The sequence below is a fragment of the Podarcis tiliguerta genome (assembly GCF_965153285.1).
Source record: "Podarcis tiliguerta genome assembly, chromosome: 2".
Lineage (NCBI taxonomy): Eukaryota > Metazoa > Chordata > Lepidosauria > Squamata > Lacertidae > Podarcis > Podarcis tiliguerta.
The window spans coordinates 25,573,054-25,596,949 of record NC_139535.1 but is presented as its reverse complement, the minus strand read 5'-3'; the positions used below and the strand labels follow the sequence as shown (position 1 = coordinate 25,596,949).

Below are 23,896 nucleotides of genomic sequence, written 5' to 3'. Positions count from 1 at the left end.
CTTTTCACTTACATAAATGTGACGCCAAATTCAGGTTCTTAGGTCCCATAGCCTGCGTGACATTTGAGATGCCCTCTAACACTTTAATTAAACCATATTAAATCTCACTCAGTAATCTTACAGTGCTATATGGTGGTGCTGAGAAAATTATCCTCAGCCATTCTCGAATGCAAAGGTCCATAAAACCTCTAGATGTGTTCCCCACTAAATCCTTCTGTGTCCTTCACTTCATTTCGGAATCGTTTGTGGAACAAATTGGTTATTTCCACACAGCAGCAGGGCTCCTATGTATGCAGCATGCTTAGTTTAATAATAGTGCAGATCCACAAAATTCGCAGACCTTTGAATAACCCATATCTATTGGTATTGCTACCTTTTCTTTTCTTCCAAGGAACTAGTAAGTGACATGTAGCGATCACCCTCCCACCCCCAATTTCATAGAATTGCAGAATTTGTAGAGTTGGAAAGGACTCGAAGTGTCATCTGGTCCAACATTCTGCAGTGCAGGAATCTCATCTAAAGCATCCATGACAGATGGCCAACTAACCATTTAATTCTCACTAGCAGAATCCTAAGAGAGAGACAGTGAGAAAAACTGTCCCAAGTTTACCCAGTGAGCTTCATAGCTGAAAGGGGATTTGAACCCTGGTCTCCTTGTTTGTAGTTCAATGCTCTAACCACTATACCACACTGTCTATTGAGTATGAGAAGAGTTTTGACTTCAGTTGGCCTGACTGAGCCATTGGCTCAGTTTCTGAGATGTTAAGGTATGATTGCTTGATAGTCAACTGCTAGTCACTGGCATTCTTGATGGTGGTATGTGGTGTATTTGTGTGTCGTTTGAGTAAATGGGGGAATATGTGAAACATGGGCATTATATATACAGAGAAGGTGTTGAATGTCCATGCACAACATAAATTTACTGCACAGACTCCACTTGTCTGATGCTGTGTTGCTTTTCAGCCGATTGATTTTAAGCTGATTTTGTTAACTCTTCTTCTAGTTCCCTCCCATAAAAACAAATGTAATTTAATTGAGAGTAATATCAGTTAAGTTCAATTCAATCCGTCCGTTCCCAGCCTTCTAATCGGCTAACACGGGTTCATATCCTCCTCTGAGAGTGAAAAGGAACAATCTATTCATCCAGTCTTTCCCCCATTCATTCTCATTTTGTATTTATCATCTCACTGATCGGGCACAAATTCCTCCTGCTTCGCCAAGGCTTTGGACAGAAGGTGATTGACCTGGAATTCTGTTGGTGCAATGTGATCCTGGCAAACCGAAGAGCAGTGAGCATTTTTGAATGAACTCTGATATGTTGCATGTATGGGAGTGGGGAGTTATTCACTGTAGAGGAGGAGGAGCTGGGGTCTGTAATTCAACGAGGATGGAGAATCAACACAAATTATAGGTAAAAAGGTAATCTTTACCTATTCCAAATGCTGGTTGTGCCTACTGAACACTATGGAGCATGACTGGCTGGATTGAGGGTTTTTTTTTTAATGTAGGTAATTGTTTTGGTCCTAATCTTCCGACAAACTTCTGAATTTTCAAGCAGTGCAGGAACCAAGAACCTACTCAGACACTTTATCCCTGTGTGAGTGGTAAGGAAGGACCATACAAGGCCACTCTTGATTTTTCTTCTAGTAAAAGTTCTGGGAGAAGGGGTGGTCTGTCATCCCCAGTATGTTGGAGTCCATTCACTGTTTTATCATGGTTTCTGTTTTCCAGTCATGTTGGGAAAGCAAGTCACTGTTAAATAGAAATAACGCTAAACTGCTTTATATGAGGACACCAATCCCTGCCCTGTATTTCCATTTACACTGATGTAAGACTGTGGTCTTGTTAACTTTGCCTACAAAGGACTATGAGTATAGAAAGCATATAAATACCTCTTGAGTTTTGACACATTGGCCTATTACTTCATTATTTATTCTGGTGTTTACAGTGATGTTGGCTATAATTAGAAACAGAAGTGATCAAAGCCACGAAGGCCTGATATATTCAGATTTAATTCAGCCGCTCTTTCATTTGTGCTCTTATAGAAACAAAGCTTGTCCAACTGTGCTTTGTTGGTTCCCACTGAACTGGAAAGAAAAGAAGAAAATGTCTTGACAAGAATCCGAAACTCTTACTTGTAATACTATTCGAGTAAATTATTACCAAGTGAAGCTTGTGGGAAGGAAGGCTGGAAACAGGCAGTATTTCCCCCATTCTGAAAGATTATTTGTGCTTCTGGTAGTCGCTTTCAGACTGTGTTCTTGGGGAACCAGGAATCCTTCAGAGCTTAGCTGGGGCTAAGATGAGTCATAGCAGACAAGCTCGCCTTAAAAATAGCTTGCCCATCTCTACAGCCTTCAGGTGAATGCTGGATGTGTCTAAGGCACTCTGAGGTCGTGCGTCATAAGGGTGAGCCTCACAGGTCTGGCTAGTTCCTTACATGAATTTATCACTCAGAATGTGACCATGATAGATGCTTAGTGGCCCACAGACAAACTACAAGTAGAAAGTTTGAAAAACATTAGCAGAGGATGATGACACCTGTTTAATTTTTCTTTGGGTTGATTCTGTCAGTCAGTTTTGCTCGGAGGTGTGACTGGTACATTGAGGGTCAGAAAGTGAACTAACACTGACAAGTGGCCTTGGTATTTGGGTGTTGTTGTTTTTTTCAACTCTTGTATTTTGTCTGCCCTGTTGTTTTTGGCTTGACTTACTTGGGCGAGATACCTTGAGCTATTTGCATTGTACTTTCCATTCTGCAAAAAAACAAAAACAAAAGCTCTCTGCTTGCATCACACAGCCTGGGTCTTGTATGGTAATCTGGGAAGGGGATGTTGAGGGTTGGCTGGATCCTTTCAGCATTTGGTTTTGAGTTCTTCCAACCTGCTTCTCTGTACAGTGGTACCTTGAGTTACAAATGCCTCAGGTTACAAACGCCTCAGGTTACAAACTCTGCTAACCTGGAAGAGTTACCTCGAGTTGAGAACTTTGCCCCAGGATGAGAATGGAAATCGTGTGCCGGCGGCGCAGCAGGAGCAAGAGGCCCCAGTAGCAAAAACACGCCTCTAGTTAAGAATAGTTTCAGGTGAAGAACGGATCTCCAGAACGAATTAAGTTTGTAACTAGAGGTACCACTGTGCCTTTCTTCGAGTGGAGAGCCAGCTCTTTATAAGTGTACTGAGTAAAATAGGGCAAGCCTTGTGCCCTATGTTCCATGTAGAACAGAAAAGGGAAATAGTGTGGGTGGAATCCAACATAGCGCTAAATGAATGTTTTGTCAACATAAGGATTTCTGCTTCTGCAATGGAACATTCTCCTTCTCCGCCCCCCACCAACTCCCCAAGAGCACCATCCAAATCTGTTTTAGGGGTTCACCCAACTCTCTGAAGTAGACTAGGAGAGAGCATGGGCTCACACCAGGGGGAAGAGATGGGGTGAAAGTCGCCTTGCGGAAGTGTCAATCCTTGCACTTGTGGGCTGGGTTAATTGAATGCCGCCCTGTATGTTTAAGTAAGGCTGAAGTGAAACGGAAATCTTCTTTAAGTACTCTGTGACTTGGGCATTCTGCTTGACGGCTTTAACTCCCACAGTTAGCCAGTGGCAAGATACACGCCACGTTCTGCTCTTAAATCCTTGCAGACAGGGTAAGACATTTTCAAGCATTACGAATCAAGTTCATTTTCAGAGATGTGAATAACTCAGATTGCGCCTGGCATCCGGGCTCCGGAAAACTGAATTCTCCTGTGTCTTATGTCAAGCTTTTCTTTGGCACAGGCATCTAAGCTGGATTCCTAATGAGAGTTTGGCACTCTGATCCTATAGATGTGCTACAGCTGTGACAGCAAAAAGAGTAGCTCACGTCAATTGTAGCTCTAGTGGTGTCCAGCACTTGACAAGTGAGGCAAAGCTATCAAATTCCACTGTCTCTTATTTACTGGAAAATGTGATGTGTGCAGCATTGTGTGGGTGGAGCTGATCTGTGGTACACTTAGGATGTATCCATGATATGTGGACACAGCCATGTTAATCACCCAAAACAAATTATATTCTGTACCAATAGAGGGGCGCAGGCAGCTATTTGGCACTACTTTGTCATCTACCCAGCAATTTTCTGGGTGGACTATGCTTTAGTTCCTTTATCAGTTGGCTACACTGGTTAGTGAGCACTGGTCTATAAGTATCACATTTACCTGAATGTATAATTTATTAGAAATTATTTGCTGATGAAGATTCATCTTTGAAACAGTTGACTTAATCTGGAAACACTGTTGGTGTTCCCTGACAGCAATTCATTACATTGACTATTTCTTGTTTATGGACTTATACATACATTTTATAATGATGTCTATGATTTGTAAATTTTGGATTATATTCTAACTACTAACAATAATACATTTAAAGGTACCCCTGCCCGTACGGGCCAGTCTTGACAGACTCTAGGGTTGTGCGCCCATCTCACTCAAAGAGGCCAGGGGCCAGCGCTGTCCGAAGACACTTCCGGGTCACGTGGCCAGCGTGACATCGCTGCTCTGGCGAGCCAGAGCCGCACACGGAAACGCCGTTTACCTTCCCGCTAGTAAGCGGTCCCTATTTATCTACTTGCACCCGAGAGTGCTTTCGAACTGCTAGGTTGGCAGGCGCTGGGACCGAGCAACGGGAGCGCACCCCGCCGCGGGGATTCGAACCGCCGAGCTTTCGATCGGCAAGCCCTAGGCACTGAGGCTTTAACCCACAGCGCCACCCGCGTCCCAATAATACATTTACCATACTTTATTAGCCACGTGTTGCGGCTGTATTTGAGCAGATTGGTTCCTTTATCAGCATGGGAAACAAACCCAACTACCCAGGAGTGACCCAGAAGTCACTGAAACAGAGCAGCAAGGCTCTTGCAATGCACCCTCAAGTTGCTTCTTAAAAAATGCTTTGCATGCATTCTTGGCAATCTGTACAACAACTCTGTAAGGTAACTGTGACGTTATCCTTGGCTTCAAGTTGGGAACCTCCGAGTTCGAGGTACTGACATGACCAGTTGAACAATGATGTTATGGTATGATAATGTATTAGGTTACAGATATGTTTTGAAGAAAGACTAAGGTGTGTGGCATCTTTCAATTTAGCTATTTTGAAAGAGTCTAGATTTCTTAGAGCAAGAAATGAATGGCTTCTTGCTTAAATTATGAAACAAAACAAAATTACTTCCACAACACTTCGCAGGAGGAAATTGGTGTTGTCTTGCAGGATGTTTATTATTCTTTACATTTACCTGCCAGTTCTTGATTTTCAGCCCCACACCCCCAATGATTTTGTTGAAAATATGTTTTCATACAGGAAGCATTGATCTATTGACTATTCTATGTGCGAAACTGAAAATGCTCTTTGGCAATTATTGTATTGAACTTTATTGCAGCTCCTCCAGCAAAATTAATGAAATCTTCCAGACAATAGATTTATTTTCCATTTATTAAGAAGCTCGATGGAAAATGTACTCCCTCTCCCATGTTAGTCTCACAACAGGCATACTTCGGAGATATTTTAGGTTCCATTCCAGACCACCACAATAAAGTGAATAAAGCAAGTCACACAGTTAATTAGTTAGTTAGTTTCCCAGTGCATATAAAAGTTATGTTTACACTATACTGTAGTCTATTAAGCCAGAAGGGGTGGGAGTGGGAGTGGCAGGGGGCTTCCTTCCCCTGAAAGCAGCCAGGCTGTCTTCAGCTGCACCCATATCCTTGTAAGGAGGTATGTCTGTATTGGCCCACTGTTGTTGATAATGATCATAGAGTAATAGAATCGTAGAATTGGAAAGGACCCTGAGGATCATCAAGTCCAATACCATGCAATTCAAGAATATGCAACTGTCCCAAATGGGGATGGAACCTGCAATCTTGGTGTTCACCCAGTAAGCTTTATGGCTCTCCTTTATCCCATCTAATACATTTGTTTGTTGACTTTGAATGTGTGCCATTACGTTTTGTGTGTGTGTGTGTGTGTGTGTGTGAAGTTGTAGCTGAGCATGATTAAGAGGTAACAGAGAGCCTGGAGCAGCATTTCCCAGCCTTTGGCTTTCTGGAGGTATTGGACTACAACTTCCATCAGGCCCAGCCAGAACACGGTCAATGGTAAGGGATGATGGGAGTTGTACTTCTAGAACATACTGAGGGCACCATATTTGTTACTTCAGTCCCTACAGTATAGGAAACTGCCAGGCCCAAATCTTTTGTGGTTGTGTCAGCAACCTTCCCCCTTCCCCCAGCCCCACTGCCTACATGGAATTTTTCCTTAGCAGATGTTTAGAAGCATTAATAATTGTGTTTTCCCCTTCACCTCTAAAAGCTGCCTAATTTGGCTTAGCAGTCAGAGTGAAAAATAATAATTAATGTGACTCATCCATCTAGAAAGTGTAACACATAACACAAAATGAATTGAAATAGTGCCCCAGAAATACAATGTGTTATATGTATCATGATATAATTTTTCCCTGTAGAAGGAAGTGATGCAAATGAAGAGAGTTATCAGCTGATGAATTAATTTGCATCTCAGGAAGCCTTGTACGGTTTCTCCCCCCCCCCAAAAAAACCACCTTGTTGTGATTTAATAGTTGCAGAGATATATATATTTTTTGTAGCTAAAAATGTAGAAGAATGGCGTAGCCTGAAACCAGACTGTAAATAATTCATTTTGCAGGTAAAGTGTTGGTATGTTAAAGCCTAAGCATAGCGGATTGTAGCAGTAAATTCCTACCTTCCTGCTGTTCCACAACACTCTGTTGTTTGTGCTTACACTTAAAGGGGCCACCTACAGAGAAATCTGCACTCCCTCTCTCTACCTTGGGTGAAATTAACTTCTCATTGCAGAAAGATATACCGTATTTTTTGCTCTATAAGACTCACTTTTTCCCTCCTAAAAAGTAAGGGGAAATGTGTGTGCATCTTATGGAGCGAATTCAGGCTGCACAGCTATCCCAGAAGCCAGAACAGCAAGAGGGACTGCTGCTTTCACTGCGCAGCGATCCCTCTTGCTGTTCTGGCTTCTGAGATTCAGAATATTTTTTTCTTGTTTTCCTCCTCCAAAAACTAGGTGTGTCTTGTGGTCTGGTGCGTCTTATAGAGCGAAAAATACGGTACATGCTTTCCCCCCATTCCATGTGAAACCTGGATGTGGCAAGGGAGTAAGCTAAAGTAATTCGTTCTTCCCATTGCCACTTCTTTAAGTCCCTGCAGAACATGTCTTCAACCTCTTTTGCTCCCAGCCCAACCATATGCCCATGTGCTACAGCAGGGATAGGGAACCTGTGGCCCTCCACATGCTATTGGACTCCAACTCCCATCAGCCCCAGTCAGTGTGGCCATTGGTCAGGGATGATTGGAGTTGTAGTCCAGCAACATGTGATTGGCCACAGGTTCCCCACCCCCCTGTCTAGAGGTCTACTTTCTGTTATAAGGAGAGAATTTGATCCATAAACCTGGACAGCAGAAGTTAAGGCGAGGCCAGACCTCTGCACTTTCACTTTCTCACTGCTGGGGGAGAGTGGGATACTCATGTCTCCCCCCTCCTAAATCAGTCCAGTATTAGCACATCTCTTCCCTGTTTACCCAAACTGCAGTTTTCAAGTGCAATAATTAACATTAATATCAATGATATTAAAATAACTCACAATATAGCTTGAACAATAAAACCCATCTCAACCGTGGATATGTGTAGCATCACTAAGTAAGCTCCAGTCCTATCAGTTTAACCTCAGCAACAAGGTCTAATACAGCCTCAAAGGTCTTGAAATGCTTCCATAAGGTGGCCAGACTCTGGATTTAGTAAGCCAAGAGAAAATAATCCAGTGGAAGAGTGTTCTGTAACTGTGGGGCAGTCACTGAGGACATGATGGCATATTTCCTGATGCAGGTGAGAATGCTGGCAAAGGGGGCATGTTTATTAAGATTAGAATATCTAATATCAGGACTGCAATAACTCAAGGACCACCTATTTCGATATGAACCTACCCGGACCCTGAGATCATCTTCTGAGGCCCTCCTTCGTGTGCTTCCTCCTTGAGAGGTCTGGAGGGTGGCAACACAAGAATGGGCCTTCTCTGCAGTGGCTCCCCATCTGTGGAAGTTCGTCTGGTGCCTTCATTTAGGTGCCAGGCAAAAAGGTTCCTTCTTGACCAGGCCTTTGGTTGACCTGATTGACATCCTATACCCTTTTAAAATGTGGCTCTTTTTTGAGGGGCATTATTGGGTTATTGTTCTTATTTTGATTTTATATATTGTGATCTTTTCTGTGAACCACCCACTGGGTACAGGGCGGTATATACATTCAATTAATAATAATACCCACAAATGATCTAAGTAATTGTCCTTAATCATGGGAGAAGAGGTAGTCTCTTATTGATAATTAAAATAGAAAGTGTCTGCATAAGGAAGAAAACCTTGATAAAAACAGTTCTTTGGCAAGCTGCTGCAGTTGCTTGTGAAACTCCCTCGTCGTTGTAACTCAGTTTGGAGTATTGAATGTGGAGAACTACGTAATTGCTTTTCTTTCTGCCCTATCCAACTTCAGTTCCTTTAGTCTTGCGCAAGTAGAAAATTGCAAGTTATCCGAGCCAAGATGTACAATGGCTTCCCTATGAATAAGAGCCAAAAGGAAAGGAAGAGAGCAGATGTCCGTCTTGTTGAAAATTGGCATGTCACAGGAGCCACAGATTTGTAAGAAACCAGTGAGGTTATCCCAGTTGGAAGTCCATTAAGTTTATAGCATTTCACAGCTTCTGCACTGTGGGAAGAAAGCACACTGTAGAGAAGTTGTCTCTAGTGTTCGTTGTTGAGGAATAGGAGCGCACTGAATAAAGGCAACCCTATAAATATGGGTTGTAAATGTGATGCTGTGGTGTCGAGATGCCAGAGACGACGAGAATGTCAAGTCTTCAGTAAACAGTCCCGGTCTACATGGGTGGTAGACCGAGACGAGTGGACAAATGGACAATGCTGTTTTGGACCAGAGGCGGGGAATCGCAGCTTCGAACGCTCCGTTACAAAATCCCCTTGCAAATAGACAGCCAGCAGGCAAAGGGCTGGCTTGTATTCACCTTCTAGTTTGAAGATTGTTGGGGGGATTCAATTAACAATTCACCCCACCAGCCTTAAAAATATGAAAGCTTTGTGTCAGGGCATTGTCTGGGTGTGCCAACAGCTGTGGGACCCAGCCAGTAGTCAGGACTGAAGAGCAAGTCAGGACTATAGGGAAAACCAGGAGGCAGCATCAAGGAGCAAGCCCAGGAGTCAGGACCAAAAGATAACCAAGGATGCAGGAATGTGCCAGAGCTCAGGAACGCTTGGCAAGATTCAGCTGATACAGGATGATTTTGATACCCTTTCCTGTCCAAGAAGATCCAGTGGTCATGTTGGACCAGAAGAGTCTGTCAAATGTCAGAAGGTTCTTCTCTTAGAAGACTGCTGCCTGCAACTCTGCACTTCACCAGACGGGGTAACTTCTAACACAGGCATGTCCCAACTCCCAAGAGACTGTGATCTACTCCCAGTATAAAAAAACTGGCAGTGATCTACCCATTGTCATTGGAGGGAGGAGGAGTGCATGTGGGGTGGGTGGATTGCCCAGTGGGTGGATTGTGGGGTGGGTGGATTGGCGGAGGATTGCACAGAGTTGTTGAGCTTTTTTCCATAACTTTTGTACACGATAAGGATCCCAGGATCAGCCAGGGATCTACCAGTAGATCACGATCTACTGGTTGGACATCCTTGTACAGATCAGGCAACTTCTGACACAGTGCCCACCTGCACTATGCATTTAAAATAGTAGAATTCCACTTTCAACAGTTGTGACTTCCCCCAAAGAATCTGGGGAATTGTAGTTTGTTAAGGGTGCTGAGAATAGTTAAGAGACCCCTGTTTCTCTCTCTGCCCCCCCCCCCAGGCTACAGTTCCCAGAGTTCCTTGGGGAGAGCGATTGGTTGTTAAACCACTCTGGGAATTGTAGCTCTGCTCACTCTTCATTATAGTTTGAATTTCCCTTTAATCATGTTGGTCATTTGCTTGTCTGTTTTTCTGTAGATTGTAAAGGTGATCTTGAAATACTCTTTATCCTCTAGGTCAGGGGTCAGCAAGGTTTATCTTGCCTGGGCTGGATCCGTCCCTCAGAGATCCATCTGAGGGAGGAATGGCGCGCATGTGTGAGCGCGCGCACCCGCGATTTTCAGCATCTGCATGTGCGCAGACACAATTTTTGGCATCTGCATGTGTGCAGACGTGATTTCCAGCGCCGCAGAAGCAAGTCCTAACACTGCGCTGCGCCGGTTGAGCGCAGAGTGTGCATGGGCAACTCAGTTTGGGGATGGCTCGGGGGCCGGTCAAACGACTTCCGCGGGCTGCTTCTGGCCCTTGGGCCTTAGGTTGCTGACCCCTGCTCCAAGTCTTCCTGGAAAGCTAGTGACCTCCACTAATCACTTTGTGCCTGCCCTTTGCCTTGGTAGTTCCTTCCCAATCAATCCATTGTTTGTTGTGTATTACATAAAGGAACCTTGAAAGTCTGCATCTCCAAACAAGTCCGTTATGGCCCTAGAGTTAATTAACATGCTTGCTTTCACTGTGGCATTGCTCTGTTGCACAACATTTGGTTTTGATATATTGCGATTTATTGGTCAATTTTTAAATAAGGAGCTTGTATAATGTCTTGGGCAAGGTGTCAGACACTAGACGTGGAAACCACTGGGTGACCCCCAGGGCATAATCACAATGTCTCAGCCCAGCCTGAGAAATCAGAACTCTAAACAGGTACACCCAAAGACATTTAGCAAGGGGTTACCAATGGGGTGCCTGTGGGCACACATATTAATATTAATAGTATTAAATAGTATGTTTTGACTGGTGCCCAGAGGATTTTCTCTCCACCACCACCACCATAGGCGTGGAAGAAGCATGCTATTGTAACCAATATAATAGATTGCAGTGTGTGCTTGGGTTTGTGTGTGTGTGTAGCCACAATAGTGTTATCCAGTTTGCATATATGCCCACGACGAGCCCAAAAAGGTTGTCAACCCCTTTGATTTGGTGATCCTAAATGTCTAGATTGCATTCTTAAGATCTTTTGGAGGGAAATCCTGCATTTCAACTCTTGGATCATGCAGTTCAGTCAAAGCTATGCCCCTGCATCTTTTTGTGTCATCAGAAGTGAAACCTGCAATGCACTCCTTAAATCATGTTCTGCATTCACTTCTGGCCACTTAATATTGAAGGGAAATATTTGGTGTCTTGCCCCAGGTGACCATTTAGAATGCTTGTATGGTTAGCTGGCACTGATTGTTAGGAATTATGAGGAGTAGTAATTTTATCTCGCACCTCATCCTAAAAGCCTCAGGCCAGGAAGAGTATTTTTTTAAAAATAATAAAAGAAAACCTAGATCTAAAACGCATGTTTAAAAATGAATTAAATCTATATGAACCCTATTCCACTAAAAGCTTAAAAGGAGTTAACTCTGTGGCACTTATTGTGTAATCCGTTGACTTCTAATTGCTTTCTGTCACAAGGTAGCATTTATTTGGCATATTATTTTGCTGGCAGTTAAGTGCATCCATTCTGCACAATGTTGGAATGGAAACTGATGTTGCTGTTACTTACAAAGGATGTCTAATGTCTAGACACCACGCAAACACTTTTCAATATCTTAACTTTCTCCCTTGTTTACAGCATGAGCATTGTTCACCATACAACGCTCATTCATAATTTGGGGAGCAGTCCTCAGTCAAGGTGCACATACAGGGTTCTGCTGTGGGGTGGTAGTGTGACATTCCAGGGAGCATAGAACTTCTGGTACAGTCAATCTCTTCCCTTCCCCACTTGACAGTGATTAGACTCTCACAGATCCACACTGGATTTGTACCTGTGGAGTGATTTTGGAGGGCAAGAGTTTAAGGAGAGCTGCTTCTCACAATTATTATTTTTTTCTGTAGGATGAGATGAGAGAGATTCTGCTTTGTATCTCCAGCAGGAGATTGCTAACTAACCTACCGAACCTTGCACGCAGGAGCAGGCTGTAGACATAGCCACATGCTAGGTTCTCTGTACATTAACAGGTGCTTGTTGGCTGGGTTGGAGATCCTCAGAAGATCCTATCTCTTAGAGGGGAAGCGGAATTCAGAAAGCTTGAGGAACACTACAAAACACAAAGTTAAACCAGAGATCTGTTTACATCGAAAGAAAGTAGATTCGGTTGAAACACTCTGAAATATTACACAAGTTCAGCAGTACAAAAGCTTTTATATTGTGGTAATTAAACGCAGAAAGGTAGTAACAGGGGCCAAGGCATAAAATCTTGGCTTTCCTTCTAGATCAGCGATCTAGTACCAAGCCGTGACTTCTCTCCCTTCCAGTGATACCGTTGATTTTCCTATTCCTGTCGTAGAACTCATTTTCCGCTTCACTTTGTTCTACTTTAAGCCACTCAGTTGTAGACCATCTAAGACTGCTCACCGACCCTCCTCTTGGCTTGAAACCTTATTGTTATAATCAGTACATTCAACTGGTGGCATTCTATAGCTTGCTCGCTTTCAGGCAAAGTTCCAGGGATATAAATCTGACAGCCCACTGTTGTGATCACACCATTGCCACCATCTTCCCAAGTCTACAAGGAAAGGATTTGTAGGTACCTGCTGGGGATACTCCCGATATGGGTATGTTCCTTTAGGAGCATGAATTGTAACAGACAACTCTTGGGGTCTGTGTTGTCTCTGCAATTCTACAACATTGTTCTGAATGTCCATTACATAAATATGCTACCAGATTATAATTATTGTTCTACATCGTCGTCATAACAAGCCCACAAGTTATTTGACCTAGTAACAGATTTAAGGGTTTACTTCAGATGTGTGTGTGTGTATAATAGCCCTGGGAAGGGTTGTTAATTTATTATTATTGTGTGTGTTGACAGAACAGAAATTCATTGCTTGCTTCTGATTGCTTTGTGGCTTTAGAATGCATTGGTATCTCGTCTACAATGAGGAGCAGTGTTGGATTGTGTGCTGCCATGAAATAATAATAATAATAATAATAATAATAATAATAATAATTTGTTATTTATACCCCTCCCATCTGGCTGGGCTTCCTATTAGAGACTGGGACAATACAGCTGTTTCCGCCAGTTCTCTGTTCCAGAAGGAAGTAGCAGGTACTAGGAACTGTGTGATGGGGAAGTAGAAAGCTGCCTTATACTAAGTCAGCCCATGTTGCTCAGAGTTGTCTGCCCTAACTGGCAGCTGTCTGTACTGAAACTGGCAGGGTTTCAAGCAGGAGACTTTCCCTGTCCTACCTGGAGATGCCAAGGATCAAAGCTTTTGCTTGCAGGGCATGTGCTGTCCACTCTGACCTGTGGCCTGTTCCTTTAGGTGCATTGATGTACTCAATGACGGATTCTCAGGGTATGAAACGGCACTCTTGACAGAGGTGTGAGCACTTGCTGGGGTGTGTGTGTGTGTAATCTTTCCTCTTAATTTCCCCATTCTGCCCAAGCTGGCTTTTGTGTGTCATTGTCAGGTTGGATGTGGACGTACAGCAGAGGCTTGTCCCATTCCCAAGCAGCTTTACACCTTTTCTCCCTGCATTGCTTGTGCCTTTATTGCAGGATTTCCCTAGCTTCTCTTTAAAGGGATTGCCATTTCATATTGTCTTTCTTCTCCTCTGATCTGCTTGGCTAGATCCCGGGGACAAAAGTGGGCTCTGCCAGTCAGGTCTGGAGGAAGTGGAATTGGCATATTCCTCATACAAAGCGAGGCAGGCTTCCACTGTGTTGCATTAACCTGCAGTGTGATGACACGTTACAAATCCAAATAAATATATAAGCAGATACAGTGGTACCTCTGGTTACGTACTTAATTCATTTCGGAGGTCCGTACTTAACCTGAAACTGTTCTTAACCTGAAGCACCACTTTAGCTAATGGGGCCTCCTGCTGCCGCCGTGCCGCTGGAGCACGATTTCTGTTCTCATCCTGAAGCAAAGTTCTTAACCGGAGGTACTATTTCTGGGTTAGCGGAGTCTGTAACCTGAAGCGTATGTAACCTGAAGTGTATGTAACCCGAGATACCACTGTAGTCAAAATGAGTGGACTAGTAAGAAACATACTGTTTTTTGTCAGATGTTTATAGAATAGAATAGAATAGAATAGAATAGATTCTTTATTGTCATTACACAAGTGCAACATTGCACAAGTGCAACGAAATTGGATGCCATCCCTTAAAAACAACAAAAGCAAAACAACAACAACAACCAAACAAACCACATTCCAGCCACACCCACACCAACACCCATCAAACTCCCAGGTCACACTATCGAGTTACAGCATTCAAAAAGGCCACAGCTCTTGGATAGAAACTGTTTTTCAGTCTATTTGTCCTTGACTTGATGTTTCTATATCTCCTGCCAGAAGGCAGTAGTGCAAACAGACTGTGTCCCGGGTGAGATGAATCCTGCAGGATGTTGTTTGCTTTCCTAAGACAACGGGAACCGTACAGTTCTTCCAAAGATGGGAGAGGATGACCAATAATCCTTTGGGCTGTGGTTATGACCTTCTGGAGCACCTTCCTCTCCCTAGCTGTACAACTGGAGAACCAAGCACAAATACAGTATGTAAGAATGCTCTCTATGGAGCCTCGGTAGAAGGACACCAGCAGTCTCTCACTCAGATTGTTCTTCTTCAAAAGTCTGAGGAAATAAATTCTCTGCTGGGCCTTCTTCACCAGAGCAGTGGTATTTGCGCTCCAAGTCATGCCCTGATCGATAGTTACTCCCAAAAACCTGAATTCCGCCACCCTCTCCACCCGTAGGTATTATAATAATACCTATTATAGGTAGAATAGTTACCCAACTGTTTTTAATACTCCACATCCTGTATAATGAATATCACACACTTTTACTTTTTTGCCCTTTGCTTCCCCTTCTGAACTATTGGGCTGGTGTGGGTGCGATTAATTTGTGAAGCCTGACTTTAGAGACCTGCTCTACAATCTATTCACTCAGCTTTTAGGGAAATTAGGATCAAGTAGTTCTCCTTGCAAAGGGACCAAACTGACAGTAGTTTACAATGTATGGTGGACATTGCTTGGAGGGCAAATGCCCTTAGGAGCCTGAATTGCCTTGGAACAACAGCTGTTGTTCTTTTGTCATTCACAGTCCCTGCCAGGAGTGAAGGAGGAACAGAAGTCTCCCTTCTCCAGACAGCAGCTGTTCCTCTTCATTTGTACACTGGGTTGTAGAGAGAAGCGGGTAGCAGCTGACTCCTCCTCCCACCTGCGCATAAACAAGTTTGCATGTATCGAAAGTGAGGGGAAGAGGTCTGGGTTGGAGTCCAGAATCATCACCCACTCCCACTGTTTCCGCTATGGCTTTAGCACTGCCAAAGTTGAGCTGCTGTTTTCTCCCTCACTGTAGAATGGATCCACTTCTGCTTCTGTTTTGATTCAATCACTTGTGAAAATTGGAACAGAGGAAAGAAAGATACTACAGGGTGCCAACTTTTGGGGGGTCCTTGGCACATTTACAAACTGGAGAAATTGTTGTGGGCATCAAACACACAAACCCTTTCCAACTATATTGGAGTGGGGTGGGGTTTCCATGACTTTTTGACCCAGAATGTGACCCGAATCTATGGAGCAAGACTCCTTGCACTTTGATGTGCTTTCGAACTGCTAAGTTGGCAGAAGCAGGGACCAAACAACAGGAGCTCACCCCGTCGCGGGGATTCGAACCCCATACCATCCGATCGGCAAGCCCTAGGCTCTGTGGTTTAGACCACAGCACCACCTGTGCCCCGTGTCTCTCCTGCATAAGGAGCACTATTTTTAGTTATTGAGATGTCTTAGATTTCGATTTTTTGTTTTTTTTTGCAGATGTCTGTTGTAATGTTGAGTCCTTTCAACAAGGTAAAACATGGGTAGGCAAACTAAGGCCCGGGGGCTGGATCCAGCCCAATTGCCTTCTAAAACCGGCCCGCAGGTGGTCCGGGAATCAGTGTGTTTTTAGATGAGTAGAATGTGTGCTTTTATTTAAAATGTATCTCTGAGTTATTTGTGGGGCATAGGAATTTGTTCACCCCCCCCCCCATATAGTCCGGGCCCCCACAAGGTCTGAGGGACAGTGGACCAACCCCCTGCTGAAAAAATTTGCTGACCCTTGGGGTAAAAACTGGCTCAGCAATGCAACATCTTTGGGTTGTTAGGCACACAGTCAGTGTTGTCAAGAATTCTGTGTAGAGGTGTTGGAGCTGGGTGCATTTTTCAGGGTTTTGCCACAGTTTATTGGGATAGTTCTGATTATGTGTCACAGGTAATTAGTTCATACTTGTGCCTGGCCACTAATCAGGTTGCCTTTTCTGGAAATATGGAGCAGGTTGTCTCTGTCTGTTCCATTTTCGTGTTGCCGTCAGCAGATCTGCAGAGCTCTCTTTCTCCCTTGCCTACCATTTAACTGTGATTTAGGTGACAGATGCAAAAGAGGTAAGGCAGTCTTTCCAGATTATCAGATGACATGGCTGAAGAGGGTGACCTTTAAATGATACAGGATCCCCTGAGCTGTTGAAGATTTTCAGAACCACAAGAACATAATATCCAAGCGGAGATGCGATGGAACGCTCTCAGATGATTCCAAGTTGGATGAGTACAACTGTGTCACTGATTCAAAGAAATCAGTAGGGAGACACACCCAACTCCACTATATGTAAAAATTTTACTTTATAGTTTTCGAGGTCTGCATATTTTGGCATAAGGTCTCCTGGGAGATAATAGACAATACACATCCATTTACCATTCTTCTACCCAGCTTGAGAATGCAAACCTTACTAGTTTAAATTGCCGTCATCCAAATCAATTCACTCTACCGACCACAGCCAAAGGTAAAAGGATTGTTAAAAATGTATATTTAAAAGCACACAGATGGATTGGAATGGGCCCTTGGTGGGCACCAAAAGTGAGTTTCAGGGGGGTGTACTGTGGTACCACATTGAAGACCCAAGGACACAAAGATTTTTTCCAGAGGATTATTGTTAGGACCTCCCCTCCCCCCCAAAATAAATCACCTTTGTCTTTCATCTGGGTAAAAGACACTCCTGCCTTTAATTTTCTTCTGCTTAAGAAAATGTATTTGATAGAGTATCATTCACTTCTCCCCACCCCCATTCTTTAATAACTAGTTTTTAAGTAGTCATGTGTACGTTATAGCCGTAATGGCAAAGGTTGATCCCCAGGAAAGACCAACTGATTCAAGAAATGTGTATGTGTCTATCCGAGTTGATCTTCTTAAAATTTGCCTGGCTTATTTTGGGTTATGGCTTCCAGGTTTCCAGTAGGAGGACCTCCCAACATCCATACACATATTGGCAGAGTGGCTTCAGATTGCAGCACAATTATTAAATTTATATCCTGCACTTCCTCTCAAAGGAGCCCTGTTTTTGCAGGTTAAAGTAAGCTGACTCCTAGATTACCTGGAAGACTTTAGGTACTGGGTTCACCCCAAAGAGCTGGGAATGTTTACAATATTTTACAAATACAGGCCCAGTTCAGATGATCTTTTGAGGCTTCGTATCCATGTGGTTTATGAAGCCAGAAACAAGGGCTGGGACCAAGTTCCCTTCCTCCCCTCCTCCTTTTTGGTTCTTTGGAGCGAAGAAGAAGAAGAAGAAGAAGAAGAAGAAGAGGAGGAGGAGGAGGAGGAGGAGGAGTTTGGATTTGATATCCCGCTTTATCACTACCCGAAGGAGTCTCAAAGCGGCTAACATTCTCCTTTCCCTTCCTCCCCCACAACAAACACTCTGTGAGGTGAGTGAGGCTGAGAGACTTCAGAGAAGTGTGACTAGCCCAAGGTCACCCAGCAGCTGCATGTGGAGGAGCGGAGACGCGAACCCGGTTCACCAGATTACAAGTCCACCGCTCTTAACCACTACACCACACTGGCTGAAGTCCCCTGTTAAATCTCTGCTGGGAAACTCTGGATTAATGTCAGGTGACAAACCAGTACAGAGGTCAGCAAACCTTTTCAGCAGGGGGCCGGTCCACTGTCCCTCAGACCTTGTGGGGGGGCCAGACTATATTTTGAAATATATATATATGAATTCCTATGCCTCACATATTTATTTTTAAGCACATATTCTACTCATGTAAAAACACCAGGCAGGCCCCACAAATAACCCAGAGATGCATTTTAAATAAAAGGACACATTCTACTCATGTAAAAGCACGCTGATTCCCGGACAGTCCGCAGGCTGGATTTGGAAGGCGAGTGGGCCGGATCCAGCCCACGCGTCTTAGTTTGCCTACCCATGAACCGGTAAAATAAGCCAGGATCACAGCATGGTTTATGAAGACCTGAAAACTTGTCCCAACTGTCCCATCGTAAATTCTCTAACTGTTCTCATTTGTTCATTCACATCCCTAAACTGCGTTCTGAAGACTGTTTATATGCTTTAATTGTGGTGCAATATCAGATAATTGTTTTAATATAATGCAAAAGTAATTGAGGTGACTGAATGCAGGCTTCTGGAAGTGTTGTTCTAATATTACAGTAAGCAAGTTTCTGATTAATTTAGCCTCAGGGTGTCAACTTTTATTAAGCAACCCAACAGGAAACCTTGCACAACAAAAGAAGAGCATAGCTGGGAAAGAGCAGAGAGAGAGACAGTGAGCAAGAGCTCTGATTTTTCAGAATAACTTTCTGACTGAGGTCTAATTTAGGAGTCCTTTCAAGTGGTTAGCTTTTTAACAAAGTTACTTTTGCTTGGGAACATGTTCTTATTCAAAGTTTTATCATTCAAGCGGTTTCAAAATTTTGCAAAATGCCTCACTGAGCATTCTAAGTGCTTTTCTTTTCTTCAATATCTGATGTTTTAATTTCTCTACTAAATTCCCTATTAATTTACGTGCATTTGAGATAGGTTTTTGCTGAAAGGAAAACTCGAAACTGGAATTTCTCTTTGACAAAACTGCTCCATAAAAAGAAACTGATTGTGTGAAATCAGTTGCTCAACTGGTTTTTATCTCAAAACCTTGCAGAGTAGGTAGAGTGGTGGCCTCTGACACTGTTCTTTACAAATTAATAGCGAAATTTGGGTTTTTCCCTATTCAGGAACTCAGCAAAGGGTGAACTTATTGCTGATGCAAAGATTGCAGGGGAAAAGAGACTGAATTTGGTTTGCCTGTTTTTCTGTGTCTCCTCTTAAATAACATTGAACAGGAAAACCCTCCTGAGTTGGTAGTAAGTGTGGTTTGTAGTCATTGTGTACACCCCAGATGGTTCATAAAAACCCTTTGAAATGCCATCTGTCAGGCGTGTGTCCAGCCGGCAGCCTGTCATTTCGCTACAGAAAAGCGGAGGCAGGAATTCCCTTGCCCCTTGTTTTCTTTACTACCTTTCTGAATTGTCGTTGGGAACATTTGCTTAGATGCAGTGAAGCCGAGAGTAATCCTTGCGCTATGCAAAATTGCAGAATGTGGGCTTTTGCAGCCCCGTTGATCCCACAAAATGAGAGGGACTTGCCAGTGATACTATATCTTAGGCTGCAGTGGAAATTGGTATGTTTTAAGTTACTAGCTCCTTGACGTTACAAGGCTCTTCTAGGTGCGTTTATCTTCAGAGCACAAGTGAAAAGCCAGATGAGATGCAATGGGTCATCCTAAGTGTGAATGAATAAATCAACATCCTGGGCAACTCTTTGTTCTCTGAGCATCCTGGATGAGCAATGGACTTAATTTGTGCCCCCAAGAACAAACTCCATCTGATTCAGATGTGCTTGTTTTTGCTTTGAGCACTCATTGCTGAAGTAGAACATGGAAACTTTAAAGCCCTACAGTTGTATCTCAGTAACAGAGCAAGTATACTCTGCCTTGGTTTGTGAATTTCCCCTCCCCTGAAGGATGTGGTGTGCATGTATTTTGGTTGTATGTAGAGAAAACTAATATGTGTAGCTCTTCCACTGAAATTAATGGCAGATGGATGCACTTACCATATTTTTCGCTCTATAAGACGCACCTAGTTTTTAGAGGAGGAAAAGGGGGGGGGGGGAATTCTGAATCAAATGTTGTTGAAGAGGCTTTGCGATGCTATCCCTGAAGCCAGAACAGCAAGAGGGATTCCTGCACAGCTCTCCCTCTTCTGTTCTGGCATCAGCGATAGCTGTGCAGCCTGCATTTGCTCCATAAGACGCACACACATTTTCCTTTACTTTTTAGGAGGGAAAAAGTGAGTCCTATAGAGCGAAAAATACAATAGCTTTCCCTTAGTTATATTTAATGGGTTGGATCCAAAGAAACACTGGGAGGAGGCATGGGAGGTGAATTTTGCACCCCTTCTTCCTCCCTAGAAAGACTCTCCTAAGGATGAGGGGTTCCTGCTGAATGGGGTGGTCTGGGATGTCAAGAGGGAAGGGGGAGGAATTATTTTTTAAAACTAAGGAGGAACGAAGAAGCACTTTCAGTGAGAAACAGCTCATCTTCCAGCCTCCCCTTCCATTTGTGTTCTTTTAGGTCCAGCCCATTATTATCTAAGCCCATCTGAATTCATAATTCTTACAGAGTGTTTTAGCAGACCACCCCACGTTGATAGCAAAGGGCCTCTGCAACATTCAGATTTCAGCATCCCCAGAAAATTAAGAGCAATGGCTTGAAACAAGTAGAACTATTCAAATGCCTCAGAAAATTAGTCTGCAGTTTTGACAGATGTGTTGATGTAATGTAAACAAAGGCAGAGAAGGATGATAAAACGTTAGTAATTGTCATAAAAAGACAGATGGAAAATGTGGGGGTGGATGCCAATAAATATTTCATGCAAGTTCTGGGTTGTTGAGGAAAGCTTTGTGAAATCGAATAAAGAGAGTTTTCACCCAAATTCCCCAGTATAAGTTGACTTGGAGAGGATATGGGATTGGTGAGAATTTGCATAGTGCTTCCCTTCAAAGGCCAGAAATGGATTCAGTTAAAACGTATCTTCAGACACCTGGACCAGAGCCAGGGCCGGACCACCCATGAGGCAAGGTGAAGCAACTGCCTCAGGCAGTAGGATCCACAGGGACAACAGATCCAGTTTCCAGCAAATGCATCACCCGCTGCTACGAGCTTATGCCATTTTTAAAAAATGCAAATCTTTTAAGGCACTGCTAGACTCTGCACTGTGCTTGGTGTGGGATGGTTGCTGTTGCAGACACTCATGTATGGTGCTGCTTTACTTTGTGTTTTTCCTTTGGTACGTGGCCTCTTTCCCCAGAAGATCGTGGTTCCATTTCCCTCAGTACTGTCTTGATATGATGATACTTGTTTCGTCCTGATGGTGGTAAGGAAGCCTGAAAAGTCATTTTTGTTACCCTTTTTTGTCTCCCCTTAGGCACAACACGTCCTCCACGAGAAGGAGAAGTGCCTGGTGTGGACTATAACTTTCTGACTGTGCAGGAGTTTCTTGAGCTTGAGAAAAGTGGGACTCTTCTTGAAGTGGGAACCTATGAAGGTATGTCGTAGTAATGTGGGCTCAACGAGATGCCCGTGATGAAGGACAGCTTCTAGAAATGCTTGAGGAACTTCTTTGGGAAACTTAGGGCCACCGCTTGCTTTTTATTATTATAATGGCACCATTTCAATCCCACCCCCTTTAAAAGCTTTAAAACAGTGTTTTGAAAGGTAGGAATTAACATGGCAATGCTGAGGATTGTGTTGTGTTGTATTGTATTGTATTGTATTGTATTGTATTGTATTGTATTGTATTGTATTTTTTACCATTCTTCATCAAAGATAGATCCCAGGGCAATTTCGAAACGTGGCACAAAACAGAACCCAATTCACAACAATAAACAGATTAGGAAATTATTAAAAAGCAGCAATAAAAGAGGGATGTTTCTATGCAAACAGCTGCAGTGCAACATGAGAATAATATTAAATCTTTCAACAACAACAATAACAACTTCCCCTCAGGGCAAACAACAACAACAACAACAAATTCCCCTCAGGGCTGCATGAGCAAAGAGTTCTTATCAGGCATAAGAAGCCCAAAAGTGTAGGGGCCATCCACACTTCTAAGGAGAGGGAGATCCACATTCAGAGGGCCACTATAGAGAAGACCCTGTCTTATGTCACTGCACAGCCATCATTGAGTATACTGTCCCCCCGCCTCCCGCCCCCCATTTCATGATCTAGATTGGCTAATTTGCAGGGTTGAGATGTGTTCCCTCAAATACTAGGCCCCAAGTTATTCAAGTCAAGCATGCCAGCATTAACACTTTGAATTGAGCCTTGTTACGTATAGGCAGGCAGCCCACAGAGATCCTGCAAATATGCCTGTGTGGGTTCATCAATAAGAGCTCTGGCAACTTTGACATTCAGTCCCATCCAAATGCCTGCTGAAGTTAATGAAGACCTATTGCTTTCATTATTTATTTACTTATTTTGGGTTGCCTGGGCGGATGCTGCACTAACCACTTTGGATGTACAGTGGTGCCCCGCAAGACGAATGCCTCGCAAGACGGAAAACCCGCTAGACGAAAGGGTTTTCTGTTTTGGAGGTGCTTCGTAGGACAAATTTGCTATGGACTTGCTTCGCAAGACAAAAATGTCTTGCGATTCCTGGGTTTTTTTTTTCGCTCCCCACCCCCTTTTTCTAAGGCACTAAACTGCTAATAGCCTTTTAGCAGCTAATCCACTAATCCCTTAAGCCTTTAATAGCTGCTAATAGCGCTAATCCGCTAATGGGCTTGCTTCGCAAGTCGCTAGATGAAGAGACTCATGGATTCTTTTTGTCTTGCGAGGCACCACTGTATTGGTTTGTTAATGGTGCTGCAGGCTAGTTTGACAACTGCAGCCTTTTAGAAATGCATTTTAGATTTTTGTCAAGTCACTCAAGGCTTCTTTGTATCACAGCAAAGTACCACCCTGTCCAAGTTTATTTCATTTAAGAGTATTTTAAGATGCTATGATTCATCCTCTGGGCATGAAGCATAGATTTGTCAAGGAGAGGGAGAAGTTATCTTTAATTACTTCTGTCGAGGTCTGTTCAAAATGTAATAAGGTGGCCTTTTAAAACAACAAGAAGTCATACATTTTGAACAATGAAGATTTAGTTCTGTTCGGAAGCAATTAACAACTCAGTTGCCTTAGGAATATTAGTCAAGGGTTCCATTGTGTTTCAGAACCTCATGCTCATTATTTTTTTATTAATAAAAAAATTCAGGCCTGAATTCCCAATTTATGGAACTTTGAAAATACTTGCAGACAACCCCTAAACCGACTCACTCCAGTTTTCATGTTTACACATGAAGCTATATGCATACAAATGTTCAATTGTGTGCTCTGAGTTTTTCCTATTCTTTGCAAATAATGGAGGAGTCCTCAGATAGTTTATTGTTTTTTTTATTTACCATTTAAAAGATTTTTTTTAGGCTCTCTCGTTCATCAGTTTGATGCCAAGGTAGTGTACAAAGCAAGGCCAAATACACAACTATAAAATATAACAACTGTGGAAATACTGGCAAAGCAGTAAACCACCGTCAGAGAGACTACACAGCTGAGATACAGCTGTTATGATACAGTTATGGTATCATAACAGAGAAGGCTTGCTCTTTCATTGAAACATAGCATGTAGAAGCTTTCTCTGACAGATCTTAGGACACGGACAGGCTGCTATCAGGAGAGACAGTCAGCTACTTGGGCCATTGAGGGGTTTAATAGTTGAAAAGTACAATTGGGGGGAAAGAGGGGGGAGGGAGAGAGGGAAGAACAGAGATGGGGGGCTGTTGTTCTTTAATTTTATTGCCTAGTGGAGTTGTGTCAGCATCATGTGGATAGGTCCTTTGTTTATATATACACAATCAAACTGAATAATTTCCACATAAATCATAATCAGATCTAAGATAAAGATACAAAAATTAA

The 23,896-nt window shown here is 43.1% G+C and overlaps 1 protein-coding gene across 49 annotated transcripts in view; it reads left to right on the top strand.

Annotated features, from left to right (window-relative positions):
* The window catches only part of MAGI1 (membrane associated guanylate kinase, WW and PDZ domain containing 1), a 485,140-nt gene that overhangs the window by 325,738 nt on the left and 135,506 nt on the right, over positions 1-23,896 (top strand). For all 49 annotated transcript variants that reach the window (XM_083424561.1, XM_083424577.1, XM_083424567.1 and 46 more), the window contains one exon: positions 21,366-21,485. In XM_083424561.1, coding sequence (XP_083280687.1) covers positions 21,366-21,485 — 120 coding nt within the window. The remainder of the gene's footprint in view (positions 1-21,365; positions 21,486-23,896) is intronic.